This window comes from Sus scrofa, chromosome 5 (assembly GCF_054392235.1).
Source record: "Sus scrofa isolate SSC_HxYL_T2T_F1_AM1 chromosome 5, Sscrofa_HxYL_maternal_Yorkshire_Landrace_v2.0, whole genome shotgun sequence".
Taxonomy (NCBI): domain Eukaryota; kingdom Metazoa; phylum Chordata; class Mammalia; order Artiodactyla; family Suidae; genus Sus; species Sus scrofa.
Window position 1 is genome coordinate 30,977,283 of NC_139387.1, and position 21,724 is coordinate 30,999,006.

Consider the following 21,724-nt stretch of genomic DNA (forward strand, 5'->3'; position numbering starts at 1 on the left):
GACGCCTGTGGCATACGGAGGTTCCCAGGCTAGGGGTCAAATTGGAGCTGTAGCCACCGGCCTACGCCACAGCCACAGCAACGCTGGATCTGAGCTGCGTCTGCGACCTGCACCACAGCTCATGGCAACGCCGGATCCTTAACCCACTGAGTGAGGCCAGGGATTGAACCTGCATTCTCATGGATGCTAGGCAGGTTCGTTAACTGAGCCATGATGGGAACTCCACCTTCTTTATATTTTAATATTCTCAGTATAGAAGTTATTTAAAGTTGCCCTTAAATTAATATGCTATTTATTTAAAAGGCTTTCAATTCTAAGCTCTTTTAGAATAAGGTACAGTATAAATACTTTATAAATGTGGTTGTGCATTATCTAATACAATCAAATTACTATTAAACATTTTACTTAATATTTTTCAAACTTTTTTGTGATACTTGTAAAGTGTCTCTTAAAGCTCTTTATCAAAATGAGTCTGATGTGAAAGCAAAACTTTTATTTATTTAATTAAATATTTGGAATATGAAAGCACAAATAGAGATAGAGGAGTTTATGAGTTAACTTTTGAAGTAGTAATGAAGAATAAAGAAATGGAAATCTTTTAAACATTGTTTTGTTCAACTGTAGGAAGAACACTTATCTACCCTCTTAACAATTTTACATATGTGCACTTACAGTCTTGTTAACTATAGCCATGTTATTGTAGAGCACGTCTCTAAAATTTATTTATTTTGTATAACTGAAACATTATTCTTGTTGAATAGTAACTCCGCATTTCTCTCTTCCCCCAGCCTCTGGGAACCACTATTCTACTCTGAATTCTCTGAGCTTGACTAGCTTACATAACCTCCAATAAATGGAATCATAGAGTATTTGTCCTTCTGTGATTGGCTTACTTTACAAAGCATAATATCCCTCAGTTTCATCCATGTTATCACATATGGCACAATTTCCTTCCTTTTTTAAGGCTGAATAATATTTCATTGTGCGTATATACCATATTTTCTTTATCCAGTTATCCATCAATAGACATTTAAGTTGTTTCCATTATTGTGGATATTGTAAATTTTACTGTAAAGTTCACCTTAGGAGTGCAGATGTGTCTTCAAGATACTATTTTTTTTTTTAATTATATACCCAGAAGTAAGATTTCTAGATCATGTGGTAACTCTGTTTTAATTTTTTGAGGAATTTTCGTACTTCTTTTCGTGGTGGCTGCTCCATTTACATTTCCACCAATAATGTACAAGGTTTCCAGTTTCTCCACACCCTTGCTAGCATTTGTTATCTTTTGTTCTTTTTATAATAACCATCCTAACAAGTGTGGGGTGGTATCTTATTGTGGTTTGATTTGCATTTCCCCAAACATTACTGTTACTGAGCATCTTTTTCATAGACCTCTTACCTGTTTGTATGCTTTTTTTGTAGAAATGTCTATTCAGATAAGTTGTAGGCCCATGTTTTAATCTGGTTATTTGGAGGTTTTGCTGTTGAATTGTAGGAGTTTCCTACATATTTTGGATATTAGCCCCTTATCAGATAGGTGGTTTAAAGATTTAAAAATAAGACCTGACTCTATAAATCTAGAAGAAATCTTAAGGGGAAGCTTCATGACATTGGTTTAGGCAGTGATTTCTCAAATATGACACCAAAAGTAGTAATAGACAAAAGGGACTGCATCAAACTAAAAAGTTTCTGTATAGTAAAGGTAACACTGGAAGGCAGTATACCAAATGGGAGGAAATATTTTTAAGAGTTTTAGGATTATGAGAGCCACACTCCATTATCAAAAACACTTAGAAGTAGTTGTATTTGAAAATTTAGACTTTGTAAACCTTTAAGAAGTAGTATGGCACATGTGCCACCTAGAGTTTACTTTTTCCATACAGTCCAAGGGGACGCTCATAATTAAGTACATTAATATTCAGCAAGTATTCACACTGAGTGGGATAAATGAGAAAGAATATCAATAGCCGTGTATCAGTTCAGGTTAGATTGCCCTCAAGTGAATTGTGAAAATTTTTTTTAAATTTTTAAAGTTTTTTTTTTAGACCTTTTGGAATTTCAGACTTTCTCTCTTATTTTGTTTGTTGTTGTTGGGTTTTTTTAGACAAAGAGCACTTTATTTAACCAAAAAAAGAGGTGGCGGGCAGAGTTAGGAAAGCACAATGGGCCTGTAGAAAACTATTTTATTTTACAATTCTGTTTTCTTTATTTAAAAAAAAAAGGAAGAAAAAAAAAAAAACAAAACAACACAAAGATTGTAATTTCCAGTCATTACCAGGCTTTTAAAACATTTATGAAGATCAAATATCTGCTTCAAAACTCTATGGGGAGAGAGAGACAACGCCCAGCAGACATGGGGAGGTTTTGTTATTTATTTGTCAAGTTAAAAATGAGCGATAAAAAGTAAAAACTGTCATACAGTTTTTTGTTTGTTTTGTTCTAGTTTGTTTTTAGTTTCAATATCCTCTTGAGTAGATGAAGCACAGTAGACCAGTCCTGGAAATGAGGCTTGCGGAGGGACCGCAGGGGAGGAGAGCTGGGGTGGAAGGAGGAGCGAGAGAGGAGGAGCAGAGAGGCTGAGGGATTGCCTGATGAGGGGCAGGGGCTCTTTTTCCTGCAGTATCAATCCTGGTCCAAGCAGTGTTCCAACTCTAACTTAAAAAAAATATATCAAGAGTGACTTTTTTTTCTTTTTTTAAAAGTTTGTTTTAAAAAGATGAAGAGGGCCAATTATGGTAGTAAGAAATGAATGAATTGCTTTTTCCTGAAAGAGGCAGTTTCAGGAAGGGTTGGGGGGACAGATTTTCTGATAAGAGATTGTGAATTTATGTTTTGAAATCCTTAAAATAATGATTCTTAAATAAACTAAATAATTTAGTAATTGCTAGCCTAGCTAATAAAAGAGAGAACGACCTGCCTCTTGATTTTCTTCAAAACTAAAATGCACCTTTAGTGAGTGGTTCTCTGCTTAAGTTTTTATGGGAATATGCCCAAGTATATTAATTACATTTTATTTGTACTCCACTTAGTTTCAGTCTGTCAGTGCGGTAGGTAGAAATAATAGTGGTGAGATCTTTAAAATGAGATAAGCTTTAACACATATAGTTGAGAGAAAAATAAGAAAATGAGATTTAACTCAATATTATTTAGGTAAACTTAGAACATACTACACAAAAATATAATATTTAGGAGCATTAAGAAAGCACCTACAGTGGAGGAAGATGCAAATTAAGAAGAAAAAAGTTTGAAGAGTTATCATTTGCTTTTATTTATATGTATAAAATTGAAGTAAGGATGCAGGTTCTTTTTTCTGGATAAATGCCAGCTTTTTTTTTTTTTAAAGTGGCATTCTGTGTATTCATTGAAGTCACATTATATGCACATGTAACTTAGACAAATTCATCTCCAGCAGAGTGCATGTAATTTTAAGATCCTCAGAAAGAAACTTAAAGATACTAAGATACAGGACTGTCTGTTCTATATGCTTACAATTGTCATATTTGTCAGAAGGCAACCCTTGATCTTCAGCATGTTATGAAGATGCTAGTTCTAATAAACAGCACTAACCTTGGAGCTGTCCAGTGCTCATACTACTTAACACATACCCGTTTCCTACACAGAGCATCAAAAGCCAAAGAAAAATCATTAAAAGCTATAAAATGAAGGAAGAATCACCTGTTGAGTTTGTTGAAACACTGTTTCCTAAGTCCCATCCCCAGAATTTCTGATTCAGTAGATCGGGGTAAGGCTGGTGAATTTAAATTTCCGATAAGCTCACGGGTGTTTTTAATGTTGTTGGTCTGAGTATCACACTTTGAGAAATTCTGTAGGTAATGTTTCTTACTATGTATTATGTGAACCAATATAGGCAGCAGCTTCCAGAGTCCTCCCCTGAGACCATCAGAATATAGATCTTTATGAGGGGCTCAGGAATCTGCTGGGGTTTTTTCGTTTTTGTTTTTTTGTTTTTTGGTGTTTTTTTTTGGTGCTGCTTATGAATAAGAAAATGGAAGAATAATGCTACAGTAGTTATATGTTCACTAAAAGAAAACGTGTTAGAATCTAAGTGTCTGACTTCTCTTTATCAATGAAAACAAATACCTTTATTGTTCTGAAGGCCCTAAAATCATACTATGCCCATTTCTAGTATGGAGACCATAGAACCTCATCTGAAGAAATGGTAAACATATTTTAAAATGTTAAGAGTAAAATACAATTTTGTTAAAACATTTAGACCTATTTATAAGACAACACAAAATCTATTAGAAATCTAAGAACTTACCTTAAAAATATTCAGAAGTTTTCTGTCTGAATTTTTCTGCTAGATATCAATATATAGCTTGAATTTTTCATCTTTATATTCATGCTGTATTTTTTAAATACTCAAGTGCTTAGTTTTTTCTGAACTTATATTTATAATCTAGAGTACAGTATCTAATCTTAAGTATTTAATTTCTTAAAACCTCTCAAAACATGTTTTCTAACGATACCTCAGAAAAGCTTAAACCACTCTAACTTTTTTCTTTTCTGTTAAATTTGACTGTTTTCCAAAGATGTTGGTATTGGGTGGAGAGTGTAATTATTCACTTGAGAGGTGTGGCTAGTAACAGCTTATATTTCTAAAAAACTTTTAAAATAGACTAGTTATAGAAGCCTAGAGGTTCCTTAAGAGAGGAGAAACCTAATCAATAGATTATCCCTTACTTTCCAGAAAATTTGTTTAATATTAATACCCTATTCCTCAGTTAAAAGCAGTATAATTTTATTGGCTAAATAGTACTATTAATTTTTTCTGTATGGTTTCATTTAGGTGTAATTATTTCAAAGAATGCCTTTGTGATTGCTAACATAGCAATAAACAAATTTTGCTGCTTTCCTTAAGTAAAAATTCTTGTGCGGATAGCATGAGAAGTTGATTTAATTCAGACATTTTTCATTAATTGCTAAAAAACATTGACAAGGGCCATGTGATTAAGAATCTGGCAAAAAAAAAAATTAAGGGTCATTGATGATTGTGAAGAGGTAGCTTTCATGGGCTAAAAAACATTCAGAGGAAAAATCCAAAATCAATCAGATAAGGCATGAGAGGCTAAAAAAATATTAAGTGGAAAACTAAACCAGTAGTTCTTAAATCATACTTTGTACCCTCTGCCATCTGTGTTCTGATTAACAGAATTCCAAATTGGTGACTGAAACACTAAGTATAAACTTAATCTCGTGGCATATTAATATTTTGACAGCACTCTGTCCTTGAGTGCTCTGCTTGAAGAGAGGAAGCACTTTATAAATAAAACTGTTGCATACTACTTTTTTAGTTAGGAAAAATAATAAACATCTAGGTGACTTTGCATTATTCTGTTTTTGTTTTTTACACCTCCATTTTGATTGTACCTGTTTAAATACATGAGAAAAACAGCATATACTTCTTTAAAGTTTTTGAAAGCATTATTAAGCCCAGTTTGCCTAGTAATTGCAAGGTAAGCTGTATAAATAGATTCAGAAATGATAGATAGACCTTTTAGGTTAAAAATTATTAAAATATTTATTGGGAAATGCCTGTCAGATAAAATACTGTTTTCATTTTAATAATAAACTGTACAGAAACTTTTAAAGTATTTATTATAAGCAGGATAATCTCTGCTTTTTGAAACATTAGTAGATTTGGTTATGACAGTTTTACCTTGGTATGATTATTATAGTTCACAAAAAGTATTCTTAAAGTCCTATGAAAGTATACAAATTTGTTACCAATTTTAACCTTCTTCATATACTGGAAATGGGGAATTGAGTGATTTTTGGATTGTCAGAGTTGAAAGAACGTCTCAAGAGCCAGCTTTTCATTCCTTGTCATTCATTCATATTCATATATTTAAAATTAATAACATGTCTTCAATTTGAAATGCAACCTGTGATCCATAAATAGGGTAATATTCCAAAATCTGCAATTTGTTGTCATTTTTAAAGACAGTTTGAATCTTTATAAATTTTCTTTCGTGCTTTATCTCATTTTATATTGTTCTTATTAAGAAAAAGACATAGAATGACTTCCTGAGACTGAAGTTTGAGGTAATGAAATGGCCAAATAAAACTGCCTAGGATGCAGTTAGATAGGCAACCAAAACTTGGAGAGTAATGAGAACTGCAGATATGGAGTTATATTCCTAAAGTGATAAATGTTAGGCATATGTGAATTATCTAATTAAAAATGTAAAGAACCATATACTAAATCTTAAAGGGTGTCCCTAAGTAATGATATAAAACAAAAAGATCAAGTAGAAGAATAATCCTAAAGGTTCAGGAAAACTTGAATCCCATTTTATCATAGAGGCCAAGGTAAAAAAGAGCTTCAGAAGAAAGGGAATGATAACCATTGCTAAAATGAGGCAGAGCTTGGGGAGAGAACAGAAGAGATTCAGTGTATTTGATAAATGGAGATAGCATGATGAGGAAGAGAAATAGATTATAGAAAGGAAGGGTTGAATACCTAGTCAGAAAATGGACGAGCTGTTTAATGATCACTCATCATTGAAATGTATGGAAAGAAAAAAGATACTAAGGTGTACTTGGTTGGTAAGGCAGGATTCTTAGAGAGAAAAAGAAACTATATATACATCTGCTTGTTATTTAAATATGTAATAAGTGCTTAGTTTTTTCTGAACTTATATTTATAATCTAGAGTACAGTATCTAATCTTAAGTATTTAATTTCTTAAAACCTCTCAAAACATGTTTTCTAACGATACCTCAGAAAAGCTTAAACCACTCTAACTTTTTTCTTTTCTGTTAAATTTGTTCTTTTCCTGGGTATTTGTTCCCTAATGATAAAGGTAGCATAATGATAGAATGAAGTTCCTGTGTACAGCTCTTTACTGGTAAACTGTTTTTTTTCCCTGGTTATTTTGTTTTAGTGGTCCAAACTCTAGATGTTTTCTGCTTGTTAAGCACACACTCCCCATAGCTCTGTACTTTGAGGTTCCTCAATATAATATTCATTAAGATCTTGAATGTGTATACAGATTTTCCTTTGAAATGCTAAAAATGCACATCGATTAAATAAATGTCAACACTGTACTTTTCTTGTGCGAAATGTATAACCAACATAGTACTATGTCTCCAAGTTTTTTTTTCTTTTTAGGGCTATACCTGCGACATATGGAAGTTCACAGGCTAGGGGTCTAATCAGAGCTGTAGCTGCTGGCCTATGCCATAGCCACAGCAAGACAGAATCCAGGCTGCATCTGCAACCTTCACCACGGCTCACGGCAATGCTGGATCCTTAACCCACTGAACGAGGCCCAGGATTGAACCTGCATCCACATGGATACTAGTCAGGTTCGTAATCCACTGAGCCACTATGGGAACTCCTATGTCTCCAAGTTTTACCAAAGAGAGCATGGTCACAGTCAGGCTTATTAGCTAGTGTTAGATTCACTAAGTCCTGAGGTGCAAATTTAATTAAAGTTAGGACATTTAGATAGTATATTTCTTGAATACATGAATGTAACTTAAATATACAGTTCAGTTAAGTAAAATAGCAAGAATACTCATGGTATTCACAGGTACTCACAAGTGTTTATTGGCTATTTATTTTTTCCCTTTTCCCTTGTTTTGTTCCAAAAAGGATTTGAGCAATTTACAGTAATATATGTAAGTCAAGGTTAACTATATGAATAGATACAGAAGTCATGATAAATTAAAAATAAACATAGTCATAGTGAGATGAAACCAGAGGAGAAATTAGTTGGTAGGAGTAGTAAGGGCTTTTGAAGTTACTAAAGTAGATCTGGAAATGTATGTACTTATTTTGGATCCTGATTCAAACCAGGATCAAACCATTTTTGGCTTTGGTCTTTTTTGTCTTTTTAGGGCTGCACCCATAGCATATGGAGGTTCCTAGGCTAGGGGTCGAGTCAGAGCTGTAGCCACCAGGCTACACCACAGCCACAGCAATGCGGGATCCAAGCCACGTCTGTGACCTACATCACAGCTCACGGCAGTGCCAGATCCTTAACCCACTGAGCAAGGCCAGGGATCAAACCCATGTCCTCATGGATACTAGTCAGGTTCGTTAACCACTGAACCAAGACAGAAACTCAAACTAATTTTTGAGACTAGAAAAAAATCTGAACATGAACTTAATATTAGATTGGGACAGAGAGTAGTATCAAAAAAGATCTCTTACCTGCTAGGGATGCATACTCTTGTGTTTACAGATGGAATTATAAATGTTTAGGATTTGCTATAAAATAGTCCAGCAAAAACATGCAGGAACAAGGAGGGTGAGGGGATTGTAGATAAAACGAGAGTGATGGAATGTTAATAATTTTTGAAGTTGAGTAACTGATACTGAGTATATGAGGACTTGCATTAAGTTTGGAAGCTTTTATAATAAGATCTCAAAAATAAAAATGAGTTGTAGTTTTGGTGCTGAGGTTCATAATGGCTAAAGAAAAGTAACTAATTCTATTTTTTTTAAAGTGGAATATTTTATCAGATACCACATATAGCAGTCAAAATAAGGAACAAAAATTAAGTTATGAGAAGCAATCTATATATAAATTTTCTTAAATTCTCTTTTGTTTATCTTTACGTATTTAATGCCATGCCTGACATATCAGGAGACACACAGCATATTCCTGTCGAACTGAACTAATCTATATTGCACAACAATAAAAGTGTTTAATTTTCAAGAGATTTAAATTTCTCTTTTTCTCTTAGGAACTTACTTTAGGATGATTGTTAGAAATGGGAAAAGGAAGATCGGTCTGGTTTTCATAATAAGATTTTTTTTTTTTTGCCTTTTTGAGGGCTGCACCTGTGGCATATGGAGATTCCCAGGCTAGGGGTCTAATCGGAGCTGTAGCTGCCAGCCTACACCACAGCAACACCAGATCCGAGCCACATCTGCAAACTACACCACAGATCAGGGCAACACCGGATCCTAAAACCACTGAGCAAGGCCAGGAATCGAACTGGCAACCTCATGGTTCCTAGTCGGATTCGTTTCCACTGAGCCATGACAGGAACTCCTAATTTTTGTTTTATAATGCTAAATTTTACAAATTTGGGTTTTATGTCAGGTTTAAAAATAACTAAGTTTTTAAATACTTGTTTTATTATATAAGCATCAGACTTAATTTCCCTGTATTTTTGATTGCTCAGTATGGTGTTAGATTTCCATGTATGTTTAAATATTTAGGTAATTTACTAAGTATAAACTGTGTTTTTTGTTTCAAAGAAGAAGTTCAGCTTAGCTGAATTGCAAGCTTTTAATTGAAACTTTGGGACTAGGGGGATTAAAATGCATTAATTTTTCAGAGATGAAGTTTAATTTTTTTTCTCTTCATGAAATGATTCAGCTAAACTGATGTTTTATCTGGTTCTGGCTTTTAAGACTTGAATCACTGCCTTATATTACACTTAGCCCAAACTAGCCAAAATTAGCTTAATGCTAGATAGCAGTCTTAGCATCTAGTCTATGTATAATATTCTAAGCATTGTTTTTCACTCATCTCCTTAGAAGCCAACTAGTTCAAAGTTACTAGTAAACTGTGTAATTTCCATATTATATCAAAGAGAGCTAAAAAGTTCAAGTTATAGCTGGCAGATTGTCTAGTCAACCCCTAAATTAACTCTACAAATGTTAGATTGGGCTATGTGTAATCTAGGTCAGAGGTTGGAATCAGAATAGATAAGTGGTCTATTAATAATAATGTCTGTAATATCATTTTTAAAGTGTTGTCATACTTCATATTTACCTCTAAACCACATCCATCCTTCTCTTACTGATCTCCATGCTATTTAAGGACAATTTCTCTACCAATGGTATTTATCCCAGTGCTTCCTAGACCACTTTTTCCTTGATTATCTCCTCTCTCCTGCATATATATATAAATGCCTGGCATACTGTCACACATAGAGTAGACACTCATTAACATTAGTTCATGTTTTTGTTTCTTTTCCAGTATCATTTTCCCTGCTAGCCTATAGATACAAAAAATCTCTCCCATCTTTAAAAATGAAAACAGAACTGTAAACTTCTGAATACCATTTAGTTTTTCTTCGTTTGACAGCTAACTTCTTTAAAAAGGCAGTGCTTAGGATGCCTTACCACACATTCAGGATTTAACAAAGTCTTTATTTAGCTTTTTTAAAAAACCAGTTTATTTGACCTCTCTTGATACTTCTGTTTAATAACTGTCTCCTTAAGAATTTCTCTTATTTTGGGAGTTCCCGTCATGGCTCAGTGGTTAACGAATCTGACTAGGAAGTATGAGGTAGCGGGTTCGGTCCCTGGCCTTGCTCAGTGGGTTAAGGATTTGGCATTGCCGTGAGCTGTGGTGTAGGTTGCAGATGCAGCTTGGATCCCACGTTGCTGTGGCTCTGGCCTAGGCTGGTGGCTACAGCTCTGATTCGACCCCTAGCCTGGGAACCTCCATATGCCACGGGAGAGGCCCAACAAATGGCAAAAAAAGACAAAAAAAAAAAAAAAGACCAAAAAAAAAAAAAAAAAAGAATTTCTCTTATTTTGAATCCATGATACCAGTTTTTCCCACACTGCTTTCACCACTCTGATTAATCCTCTGGCTGGCTCTCTTCCTCTCCAGGGCTGCCTGTTTAATTGTGCAGGTTGTATACTGCACAGCTCTTGGGGGACATCATTCAGGTTGTAATCTACATAAAAGGCCCTCTTGGCACTGTGTGGTTTTACCCACCATTGTTTTTATACTGTTAGTGCAAATATCCACCCAGTGAAGGAGGTTAGATAACCCATAAATAACACATTGGTGTTTTTATGAAACAGTTTTGACCTCATGGATAGGCGCCATGAAAAGATCTTGTAGCCCCACCTCACCCCCGCCCAGTGTCCATGAACTGTACTTTGAGAACCACTTCCTGAACCTCCAAGATATATTGCCCTTGTCCTCTCCACTCTTAGTCCCAGCCTTTTTTCTTACCTTTGTTGTTTTTATAGCCTCCTAAATGATCTTTCCATCTTTGGTCTCTTGCCCTTCTATGAGTTACCTTTTTAGAATATAAATCCGATTATGTTGATATTTTTAAAAATCTTTCAACATGCTGCAGCACAACTGGATAAAATCCAAATTTCCTTCAAAGAACATAAAGGGCCCTTTTTTTTTATACCTACTTTACTAACCTCTATTCCTATCACTACATATTTCCTACTCTTTCAGCCAGTTTATAAGTAGTTCCCTAAATACATCATGATTTCTGTAGTCCTACATTATTTTCATGTGCTAGTCTTTCCACCTGGAATACTTTCACTTTCCAATTCCCACCTACCCCTGCAACTGTGCACATCATTTTAAAATCACCTCATGTTACTACCCTCAAAGTTTTATATTTTGTTATAATTTGAAAATTTGCTTTAGGACTTAACACTGTTTGATGATTATTTTGCTTGTCTCATTTCCCCCATTAGATTATGAGCTATTTGAATCAGGGACTATTTCTGTCTTTCTATTCCTAGTACTTAACAAAGGGAAGGCATAATATAATCATTTAATACATGTTTGAGTGTTTTAATGAATTTCATAAAAACTTGTAATGCTGTCCTGGAGTATAGCTGCTAATTAATAGTAAATAGGCCACAGATGGGCAGAAAAAGATATTTATGTATATTTTTTCACATATATGCCTCAGCCACTTTGTTGGATAAAGTAATCTTTATTTTCATAATTTTTACTGTAAGTAAAATTCAAGGGAATGTTTCAGTTTCTGTGTTCCAAAAAAATTGTAGTTATTTGAATTAAACTGTAGTCAAATTGATCATATTTTCAAAAATCAACTTCCTTAATTCATTATAACTTAATCTCAGTGTTTTTAGATTGTTTTCCTAATTTAGCATGCTTAAAATGAAGGCCAAAAATGCCAGATTGTTTTCCTAATTTAGCATGCTTAAAATGAAGGCCAAAAATGCCAGAAGTTAGTACCTTAAAATATTAGGGTATTTAAGTATTATTTTAGGAGTTCCCATTGTGGCTAATCATGTTAAGAACCCAAGTAGTATCCATGAGGATGCGGGTTCAGTCCCTGGCCTTGCTCAGTGAGTTAAGGATCCACCCACCATTGCCACAAGCTGCAGAGTAGGTCATTGATGCAGCTCAGATCTGGCGTTGCTATGGTGTAGGCCAGTGGCTGTGGCTCCAATTTGACCCCTAGCCTGGGAACCTCCATATGCTGTGGGTGTGGCCCTAAAAAGACAAAATATGTATGTATTTATATAGGTAATATAAATATGTATATAAATATATTCTTTTAAAATGTGTTTTCTGTGTTTTATATCAAAACTTGGCTGTATGGTTCTGTTTTGCACTTAGTACAGTTAAAATCTTGTAAGGGTGTTCTCAGAAAGTGACCTATGTAAATAGAAGACCCACTTAACATAATCTACCCATATATAGCTTGTATCAACAGCAGCAACCAAAAAAACACCTCCTTTAAAATTCAGGGGAAACAATTACCAAAATTTGGTAATATATAAAACTTCAAAAGTTAAATAAAAATTTTACATGTAAGAAATTTTATTACCCACCATTTAGTTTAGCAAAATCCAAGTTACCTAAAAGCAGATTTTGTAAATGATACTTTCCTGCCCATTGACCATTTCTCTGTTCAATAGCACCTGAGTAGAGTGGAAAAAATAACTTAAAAACTAGTTACTTTGGCCCTTGGGAGGTGAATTTATGATGAATGGGATATTGAACTACAAATATTGCTTCTTATAGCCCATGGACTGAATGTTGCCTTGTAAATTAAAATTGTGTACAAAATTACAAGAGATTAAATTAAGTAGTTTAAAGTAATCATTCCTATAAAATGGATTTGTTTATAATAAATCATACCTTTAAGACAGATTAGTTGATTAAAAGTCATTAGTAATTGAGACTTCTCCAAAAAGATTCTGAATTAGTGAGGTATGTAATATATATAGTCAGATTTATATCCCCGTTCAGTTTTTGCAGGGATAACTTTGACCAGAATTTACTTCTTGGGGATTATGTTTGGAAATCTCTTTGCTGTTTTATCCCTCTTGCCTTGGCACTTTAAAAAATTTGTAAATCTTTAATATCTTTGTCAGTTGTGTGTTTAATTAGAATGTCATGATAACTACTAAGAAACAAAGTGGATTTCTTTTACATGCTTCCTTAAAAAAATATTTTAATTCCATTGATTTAAGGAAATTATTGATTATAAAATATTAATAATGGTTACCTGAACTTGGATATATTGCATTAGTAAATTTATAAGAATAATATCATTTTATATTTAATTTGATAAATTTCTTTTGAAAATAATTCCCTTGGGCCATTATTTTTTATATGAACAAATACATCAGAAATTGAAAACCAATGATGATTTTGCTCATAAATCTGTTTTCCAGCATTCATTTACTACATACATTGTCATCTGTTAGTTCTTTTCTTTATTTCATAATTTCAAAATTCAGCATTTTTATCTAATTTGACATTTTCATATTTTTAAAGGTCCCCAGGTGCATCCAATTTTTCAACTTTACCAAAGATCTCTCCTTCATCTCTATCAAATAATTATAACAACATCAACAACAGAAAGTAAGCACTGAATCTTAAAAACTCTTTGTTTAATTGATCGCCCTATTGTGGTTGCAAAAAAAATTTTTTGTATCTAAAATTTAGGATAAAAGTCTTAATGCTTTAAAATTTATTTTCTTTTAAATCACTGGTCAGTATCTAGGACCAGTTTCACAAGAAAGCAAGCCGAGATATAAACTTAATTGATTTAATATATATATACTATAATAATTTACTAAAAGAGAAATAAAACACTTTCAGAATTTTACATTTTAAACAGTAATTTTTAAAATGTATATTAGAAACCTGTTATAATTCAAATTTTTAGGAAGAATATAAACTTCAGATGTCATTTTAGAACTAAACATATAATATAGACAATATATTTTTTAAATGCATATCAGTGATTCCCAGCATACACAAATTTTTATGTTTATCAAATTTTTATGTTTATCAAAAATTTTTTTAATTTTATCAAAAAATTTTATGTTTATCAAAAAAACTTTAAAGAGTTTGGAGAAGTAATTCCCTTGCACTATCATGAATAATATTCAGAATCTTGGGATTTATAAAAATTGTGTTAACATGTGTACCATACTGTTAAAATAAAAAAGTTTGAAAGTTTCTTGGGATTCACTGTAACATCTGACATGAATGCATTACCTTGAAAATTGGCCTGTTTAATAAAAATAGATAAAAAGAAAACTTGAATTATTTGTAATTAGTCCAGTCAATTATGGGAAGAACATTAATCCAGAAATGATTGCCATCTTTTTACTTCTTGGATATATACATGGCAGTTTATGTATTAGGTTTATAGTGTTTATGTAGTTAAATATTTACACTACTTGTCCAGTTCATAAATGACATCTGATTTTTCCAAAGAGTAAATTTAAAAAGACTAAAAGTATTTGCGAAATAATCTTTTTAGAAATGCTATTAATTGAATTTATCAATTTAATAAATTTTCCCTTAAAATTCATATGGGGTGGTGGGGCTTGACAAAATGATTCTAGTTTTAACGTACATCTACATTATAAATATATTATAATAGCCAAAATAATTTTGGAAAGGAAAAACAATGAGAAATGATTAATCCTATTAAATATCACAACCTGTTAAAAAGATATAAGAGTTTAAACAGCATGGTACTAACTCAAGACTATACCTACAGATCATTGAAATAGAAAAGACACAGAAAGATACTTATATATATAAATAAAAGAATTTAATGTGATCAGAAGACATTGTAGACTAATGGAGAATGGGCAGATTATCCAGGAAAAGCTGTTGAAAAAGTTGGTTTGCCATTAAGAAATTCTCTTAAGGGGGAGTCTCTATAGTAGTTGCAGCTCGGATCTGGCATTGCTGAGGCTTTGGTGTAGGCCAGAGGCTACAGCTCTGATTCGACTTCTAGCCTGGGAACCTCCATATACTATGCCATGGGTGCGTCCCTAAAAAGTTCAGGGAAAAAAAAAAAAAAAAGAATTTCTCTTTAGGGAGTTCATTTGTAGCACAACAGGTTAGGTATCCAGCATTGTCACTGCAGCAACTTGGGTCACTGCTGTGGGGCAGGGACTTCCATATGCCACAGGCCTCCCCCCCCCCCCCAAAAAAAGAATTTCTCTTTAAAACTTTAAATTTTTGTCAGGCAGATAAAAATTAAAAGGCAAATAAATGGACAAAAATTCTTGCTACAAATGACAAATGAAGGGCAAATATTCTTAATATACCAAGCTCATAAAAGTTAGTGAGAAATTTTTTAAGATGGAGAAGTGGATAAATGATACAGCTGGGCAATAAAAATTAAAGAATTAAACATTTTAAATGTTCACACTCACTACTAACTAGAAATACATAAATTAAAATCATAAAAAAAACTCCACTTCCTCTCACCTCAGTGTTATTGGGAATAAGTGAAGATAGCTGTTCTTGTAAGAATTCTGTATTGAGTGGTTGGAACATTAGTCCAGCTTTTCTAGGAAAAAGTTCGAAGAGTTTGCTGTATGTACCAAGATGATTTAAAACATTCTTTTATTTCGGTAATAACAAGATATGTGTACTATACTGTAATAGTGAAATACTGAAGACACTGAATATCTAAAATTGCAGTGTAATATGTTCTCTTCTATTTAAAAATGTATATCAACAGACTAAAAAGTGAAAAGAAATACCCTTCTATAATCTGGTTTGTATTTTACATGGTATCTTTTACCTTAATTCATCAAAAGTAATTTTCTCATAGGAGATAAAATATTATTTGTTTCAGCCAGTTACAGATGGCTCCCACATTTATGATAAAAGAATTTAGTTCTAGGTATAACATGTATTTGTAGTTAGTTATTCTTTGGAGCGATACGTTTTTTAACATTGTATTTAGTCTATGTTGAACATAGACTGTATTTTGACCAGTCATCTACTAGTATATATAATCTGCTGCTTCTGTTTTTGTCTTGTTTCTTTCTCATAGTAAAAGTACAATCAGGTCTCAAAATCTCTGACTGCAGAGAGTATTAAGAGAGAAATTACAGTGTTTTTTTTTTTTAAGTTTAGAACGTGGTTAGCTAATGATTCTACTCCTATGACTAAATTCTATTTTAAGCTGTTTATATTTTTCTATTTTAGACACTGAAATAGTCCTTTCCTATTAGGAAATTTTAATAGCAAATTTCTGCTGGTACCACCTTACTTAAAAGTAAAACTTAGCTTTTTCAGTAATAAACAAAATTTAAACATTTATAAAATGGAGAATTTTTTTTACTTTGAAAAATTTGAATTAATATCATCATATTTATCTAAACAGTTATTTCACATAAAATTTATTTCTTGACTTTCTCTTCAACTTGTGGAAATAAGTAGCTGCTTAAGACTTCAAATGAAAATGGATTAAGTATATTTTTGAAATTTCACATATGTGGAGATATCAAGTGTAAAGTATTAAAATCAGTAGTAATGACACAAGTTTATATAGCAATTATTTACAAATTCAAGACAGTTAAACATTAAGATATGAAGTTTTCAAGAAATAAGAATATTCGTTATAAAGGTAATAACAAAATGTACTTAGAATTATTTCATGTGTTTAATAAGGTTTTTATTAAAGACTGTTATTATGAAGAATCAGATGCCAGAATATTGCTTGTTTACCCTTATATAGTTATTTTATGTGTTAATCCATACAGTATTTGTTTTTCTCAATTATAATTTAAGTACATTTTTAATATGTGCCAAAATATTCCTCTTCCTACTCTCTGCGTTTTTCTTCTGTCCTGCTACATTTAGTTTGATATAATACTGCCTTTTAAAAATGTTTTTAGTATCTTTATTGTCTCAAGTCTTGTCTACATCAGAGCACATTCTATTTTTCTGTTAATTTAAAGTTCTTTTAATTTGAAATGGATATAACCCCCTGCAAGAGATTAAGAGATAAAAAGGAACTGGATTTTGGAGATTGCCAAGGCTAGCTAGTCATTTGGCTTTTGACAGGTTGCTTTTTGAAAGTACGATTTCATTAACTGCACAGTGAGTGTAATTATGACGATTAAAGTATAGATCTGTAGTGTTTATAATGTTAAATGTAAATGCTAATTGAAATCAATTTCAAATACACGTATTTAAGGGCTCAATTTCACTAAAAAATAATGTTATTTTTTTAATGTATCTTCATTTAAGATGATAGATTTGTAATGTAGAATTAATCTAGTATAGCATTAAAATTCCCATTAAAACTACTGGCAAATTTATTTTTGCAAAGTAGCATAACCTTATAGGATCAGGACTTGCTTATAATCTTTAGAGGAAAAAAATAGCAGAAACAGTCCTGATAGTAGAGGCTGTCTTTAGGGCCTAGGTTTCCATGTACTTTGTCAGAGTGTATAAAGAGCTGCTGGTTTTGGTATTTTCCATGACAGACTTTATTTGATTTAAAGGTCACATAAGCTGTGGATTATAAGTGACCACTCAAGATAGTATTAAAATATTTTTAATTTGTCAGTTTTCATTATTACCATTGAGCATCTGGACTGTCTCAATCTTCAGGCAAGGTTTATACTTATCCTGTCACTTAAACTAAAATATAGGTAATCCTTTAAGGTTTTCAGATCTTCAAAGGCAAAAGCAAACACTGCTTTTGCAAATAAGTTTTTTGTTCATTTCTTAGTAAATAGAAATCCCTATCCCAGCAAACTCCATCCTGTTGCCACAACCAAGAGTAGAGCTTCCAGCATTCATTTCTGTTATATGTGGGGAGAGAGAAAGCTCTGAATGTATACTTACAGAATAAGCATGTGAATGTGCTTTTAGTCTTCATTTGCATGGATGTCATTGTGGGTGTGAGAGTATGATGAGTAGCCCTTTGAGCATACTTTCCCTCTGTAATCTGACGTAAGTTTTAATTTTACATTCAGTATATAGGATTTTTGTGTGTGTGTGTGTGTGTGTGTCTTTTTAGGGTTGCATCCGTGGCATATGGAAGTTCCCAGGCTAAGGGTTGTATTGGAGCTGCAGCTGCCAGCCTATGCCACAGCCACAACAACATGGGATCCAAGCCGCATCTGCAACCTACACCACAGCTTGTGGCAAGGGATCAAACACACATCCTCAGTGATACTAGTTGGGTTCATTACCACTGAGCCACAGTGGCAACTCCAGATATTTTTTTAATGTGTTGAAAGTTTAGGTCTTGTGTTTTTGTAATATATAGCAGACCTTGATTTTAAGCACTCCTTAAAGGAATAAAAGAAAACAGGATTCAAACTTTTTGCTTCATGTCCTCAAAGTTAGATTCATGAATCAGTTCTTGAGGAGTTCCCGTCGTGGCTTAGTGGTTAATGAATCCAACTGGGAACCATGAGGTTGCAGGTTTGATCCCTGGCCTCGCTCAGTGGGTTAAGGATCCAGCATTGCCACGAGCTGTGGTGAAGGTTGAAGACGCAGCTCAGATCCCACATTGCTGTGGCTCTGGCGTAGGCTGGTGGCTACAGCTCCAATTCGACCCCTAGCCTGGGAACCTCCATATGCTGCAAGTGTGGCCCTAGGAAAGACAAAAAAAAAAAAAAGAAGAATCCAGTCATTAAATGAATATAGTTGCCTAGCACTTTGTTAGTTACTAGTTAATTTATAAAATATGAATTATAAGGCTACTAATCTGCACAATCCAAAAGATACTTTTTTTTTTTTTTTTTTTTTTTTTTTTTTAGTTTAAAGCAAGTAAATAGCTACAAGTCTGAATTGATCAAGGCTGCATGTCTTTGGGCCCTACTATTTTTGTTTAATTTGGGGGTAGACTGTTTTTTGAGTCTGAGAGTTGGTCTTTATTTGTGATTAAGGAGGGATGTGTTCTTAAAAATCCAAAAACATTAGTCAGTTAGCATTGTGTGTGTAATTTTTGGTTGATAGGGTTTTGTGTGTTTTACCTGTTGGTTTGTTGGAGTATTTGTGTGTCTATAAAAGACTTTGTTAGAATAGGGGGTAGTATAGTTCACTTAAACTGTTAAAATAGTAAAATGAGAATGTAGAAGCTACAATAGAAAGTATTTGAAATTGTAAAAACTGTTTTTTTTAAATAATACTGGGAAAAAATTATAGCCAGTTGAGATTGTCAGTTTCTGACGTATCATGTTCATTTGTAACACTGTATTCTTTCATATACATCATTATTTGCTTTTAGCAGATGATCTTGATTCTTGTTCAGGTTTGAATTAAAAATGATTGAAAATATGCTTTTGAATTATATGTGAAGCATCTGTCATAGGTATCATAACTTACTAAAAATTAAGGAGGAATCCATCCTTTTCCATAAATTTTTAAAAATTATACGTAAAAAGAAAGAGAGATCTAACTTATTGATTGACTTTTCTTAGTTTATTATAAAATTAACATGATTCTCTAAGGTTGAATATTATGTTGGGTTTTTTTTAAGATTAATACTTATTATACTCACGGTACAAATTATCTCAATATTATTTTTATCTTAAGTAAACTGCATTAATCTAACAAACTAGAAGAATAAAAAGCCAAATAATACTGGAATGTACTTGCTTAGAATCATTTTATTTTTGCATTCCTGATCACCCCAGGCTGTTTTCCACATTTGAATACTAGATTTTGCTGGTCTAGCATAGAATACTATAAATAGAATCTTCAGTGCATCACAACAGTGATGTCACAGAGGCCCTGGACATCTCTACTCTCACGTGTAACTGAAGCACAATTCTTTTCCTCTTTCTACAGTTCTCTATTATAGTAGCAGAGTGTAAAAGGGACATAAATGAGATGATTTATTGCTGCGGATGGTGTTTAAAATCAGAATGTTTTAAATTTGGTGGAACAGTGAAGAATGGAGCAAGCTGTGAAGCTGCTCCAGTTAATCAAGGGTGGAAAGATATACTGTGGTTTGTATTGGTTGGTGTGGTATATGGTGCAGTAATTTTGTTGATTGAATGAGGAGTATATTAATTAGGGGGTTACTTTGGTTTAGGTTCACATTAAAAATACTTCCTATCTGAAATAGGTTTAAAGTATACTATTCATTATAACTGTATGATGATAGTTTTTTGTTTTCTTCCAGTGTGAAAAACTCAAATTATTGTCTCCCATCCTATACTGCTTATAAGAACTATGATTATTCAGAACCTGGAAGAAACAATGAACAGCCAGGCCTCTGTGGCCTTAGTAACTTGGGAAATACATGTTTCATGAATTCAGCTATTCAGGTAGGTCTTTTCAAAATGAAACTCATATGTTTTATGGAAATCAGTTACACAAAAGGAGTATAGTTGGGTTTTACAGGTCAAAAAATGAGTATTATATTTGTTTTGAGAGTTTCTGTTTTCATGGATCAATTTAAGCATACACATTTGACTCACTCATTCCAGTGCTGGTAGTAGAACACCCTTGGTTAGGTGGCATGTGATTAATTACCACATGGTAGAAGGTTAAATGTATAAATTCATGTAAAAATATAATTTCAAACAAAAAACCTAGGCTTTCTCAGAAGAAAAAAGCTAGTGAGATCTTTCCTTTACATGAAGTCTCTTGCTTTTTTTGGACATTGGTGAGAATGTTAGTAATTATTTTCATGGTCACCAATGTTCTCTTAAATAAAATTATTTTTAAATCTTTCTTTTCCACCTTAATGTGAAATCAGGGTTTTAAAAAGAAAATTTTGAGAACCTTTTATATACATATTTTAAGACCTCACTCTCCTATAATGTTCTTTCAATTTGGGGATATAAGAGATCACTGCCCTTTTTTCCCCTTTGTCTCTCTCTGGAGTTTCCCTTTTCCTTCTGCTGTCTCTGTACCCTCTTCCAAATTAACTTGTAAAATATTTATGTCTTTGATTGATAATAAAGTAACAAGATCTGTATATATTTCACTGTCACTGTCACTATATATAAAATCAGAGCTGGTTATTTCATTCCCCTTTTATAAATAAAATTCTGTACTTCGAAAAGCTCAAAATTATGAAAGGGAACTCATCTGAGAAGAGCAAGCCACACATATTGTTATTCTGACAGATAACAAAGTAAAATGCTTGGGTGCTCAGCTTTCAGAGATAGGGACAGGACATATCTGTTGGACCACCCTACCTAATCACTTAAAAATCATCTTAGCACTATCTCTGGCAAATGTTTTATGTAAACTGTGTTTATTACATCAGTATCAGAAAACCTTTTCTCATACCACCAAGTCATAATTTTTATTAATATGACTTATCCTTGTGCTTAAATTGCTTACCCTTGCCTTACTGAAATTACTATGGATCTGAGCTTCATATCTTGAGGTCTTTGAGTTTTGCTTTTAATAGTCTAGTATAGAGAACCAATTTGACGCTTTTTTATAAGGATCAAGAATAGGATTTTTATAAGAATTTTAATAGCATAAGCATAAAAATTTTGAGTCTGTTAGAACAGTGGTTAGTGTCTATGCTAATCATTCATGAGAGGCTCTGGCTTCCATTCAGATTAAATTCCTTCTAAGGTAATATTACATTCTAGTTTCCTGTGCCTTTGTTATAGTCTTCTTAGTGTTTGCCTCCATAGAGTTAACTCAATGTCTCAAAAATGAGTTTCAAAGTAAAATCTTCTAATCAGCTATGTTGAGCTAGCTTTCGCGTTTGTTGAATTTTCTGGTGTATAGTTTAAT

General features: G+C 32.9%; 1 protein-coding gene across 4 annotated transcripts in view; it reads left to right on the plus strand.

Moving 5' to 3' along the window:
- USP15 (ubiquitin specific peptidase 15) overlaps positions 1–21,724 on the plus strand; it is a 116,171-nt gene that overhangs the window by 52,803 nt on the left and 41,644 nt on the right. For 2 of the 4 annotated variants that reach the window (XM_003481646.5, XM_021091916.2), the window contains 2 exons: positions 13,511–13,597; positions 20,145–20,289. In XM_003481646.5, the coding sequence (XP_003481694.1) occupies positions 13,511–13,597; positions 20,145–20,289 (232 nt within the window). The remainder of the gene's footprint in view (positions 1–13,510; positions 13,598–20,144; positions 20,290–21,724) is intronic. The other 2 variants (XM_003126341.7, XM_021091917.2) reach the window with 1 other exon arrangement.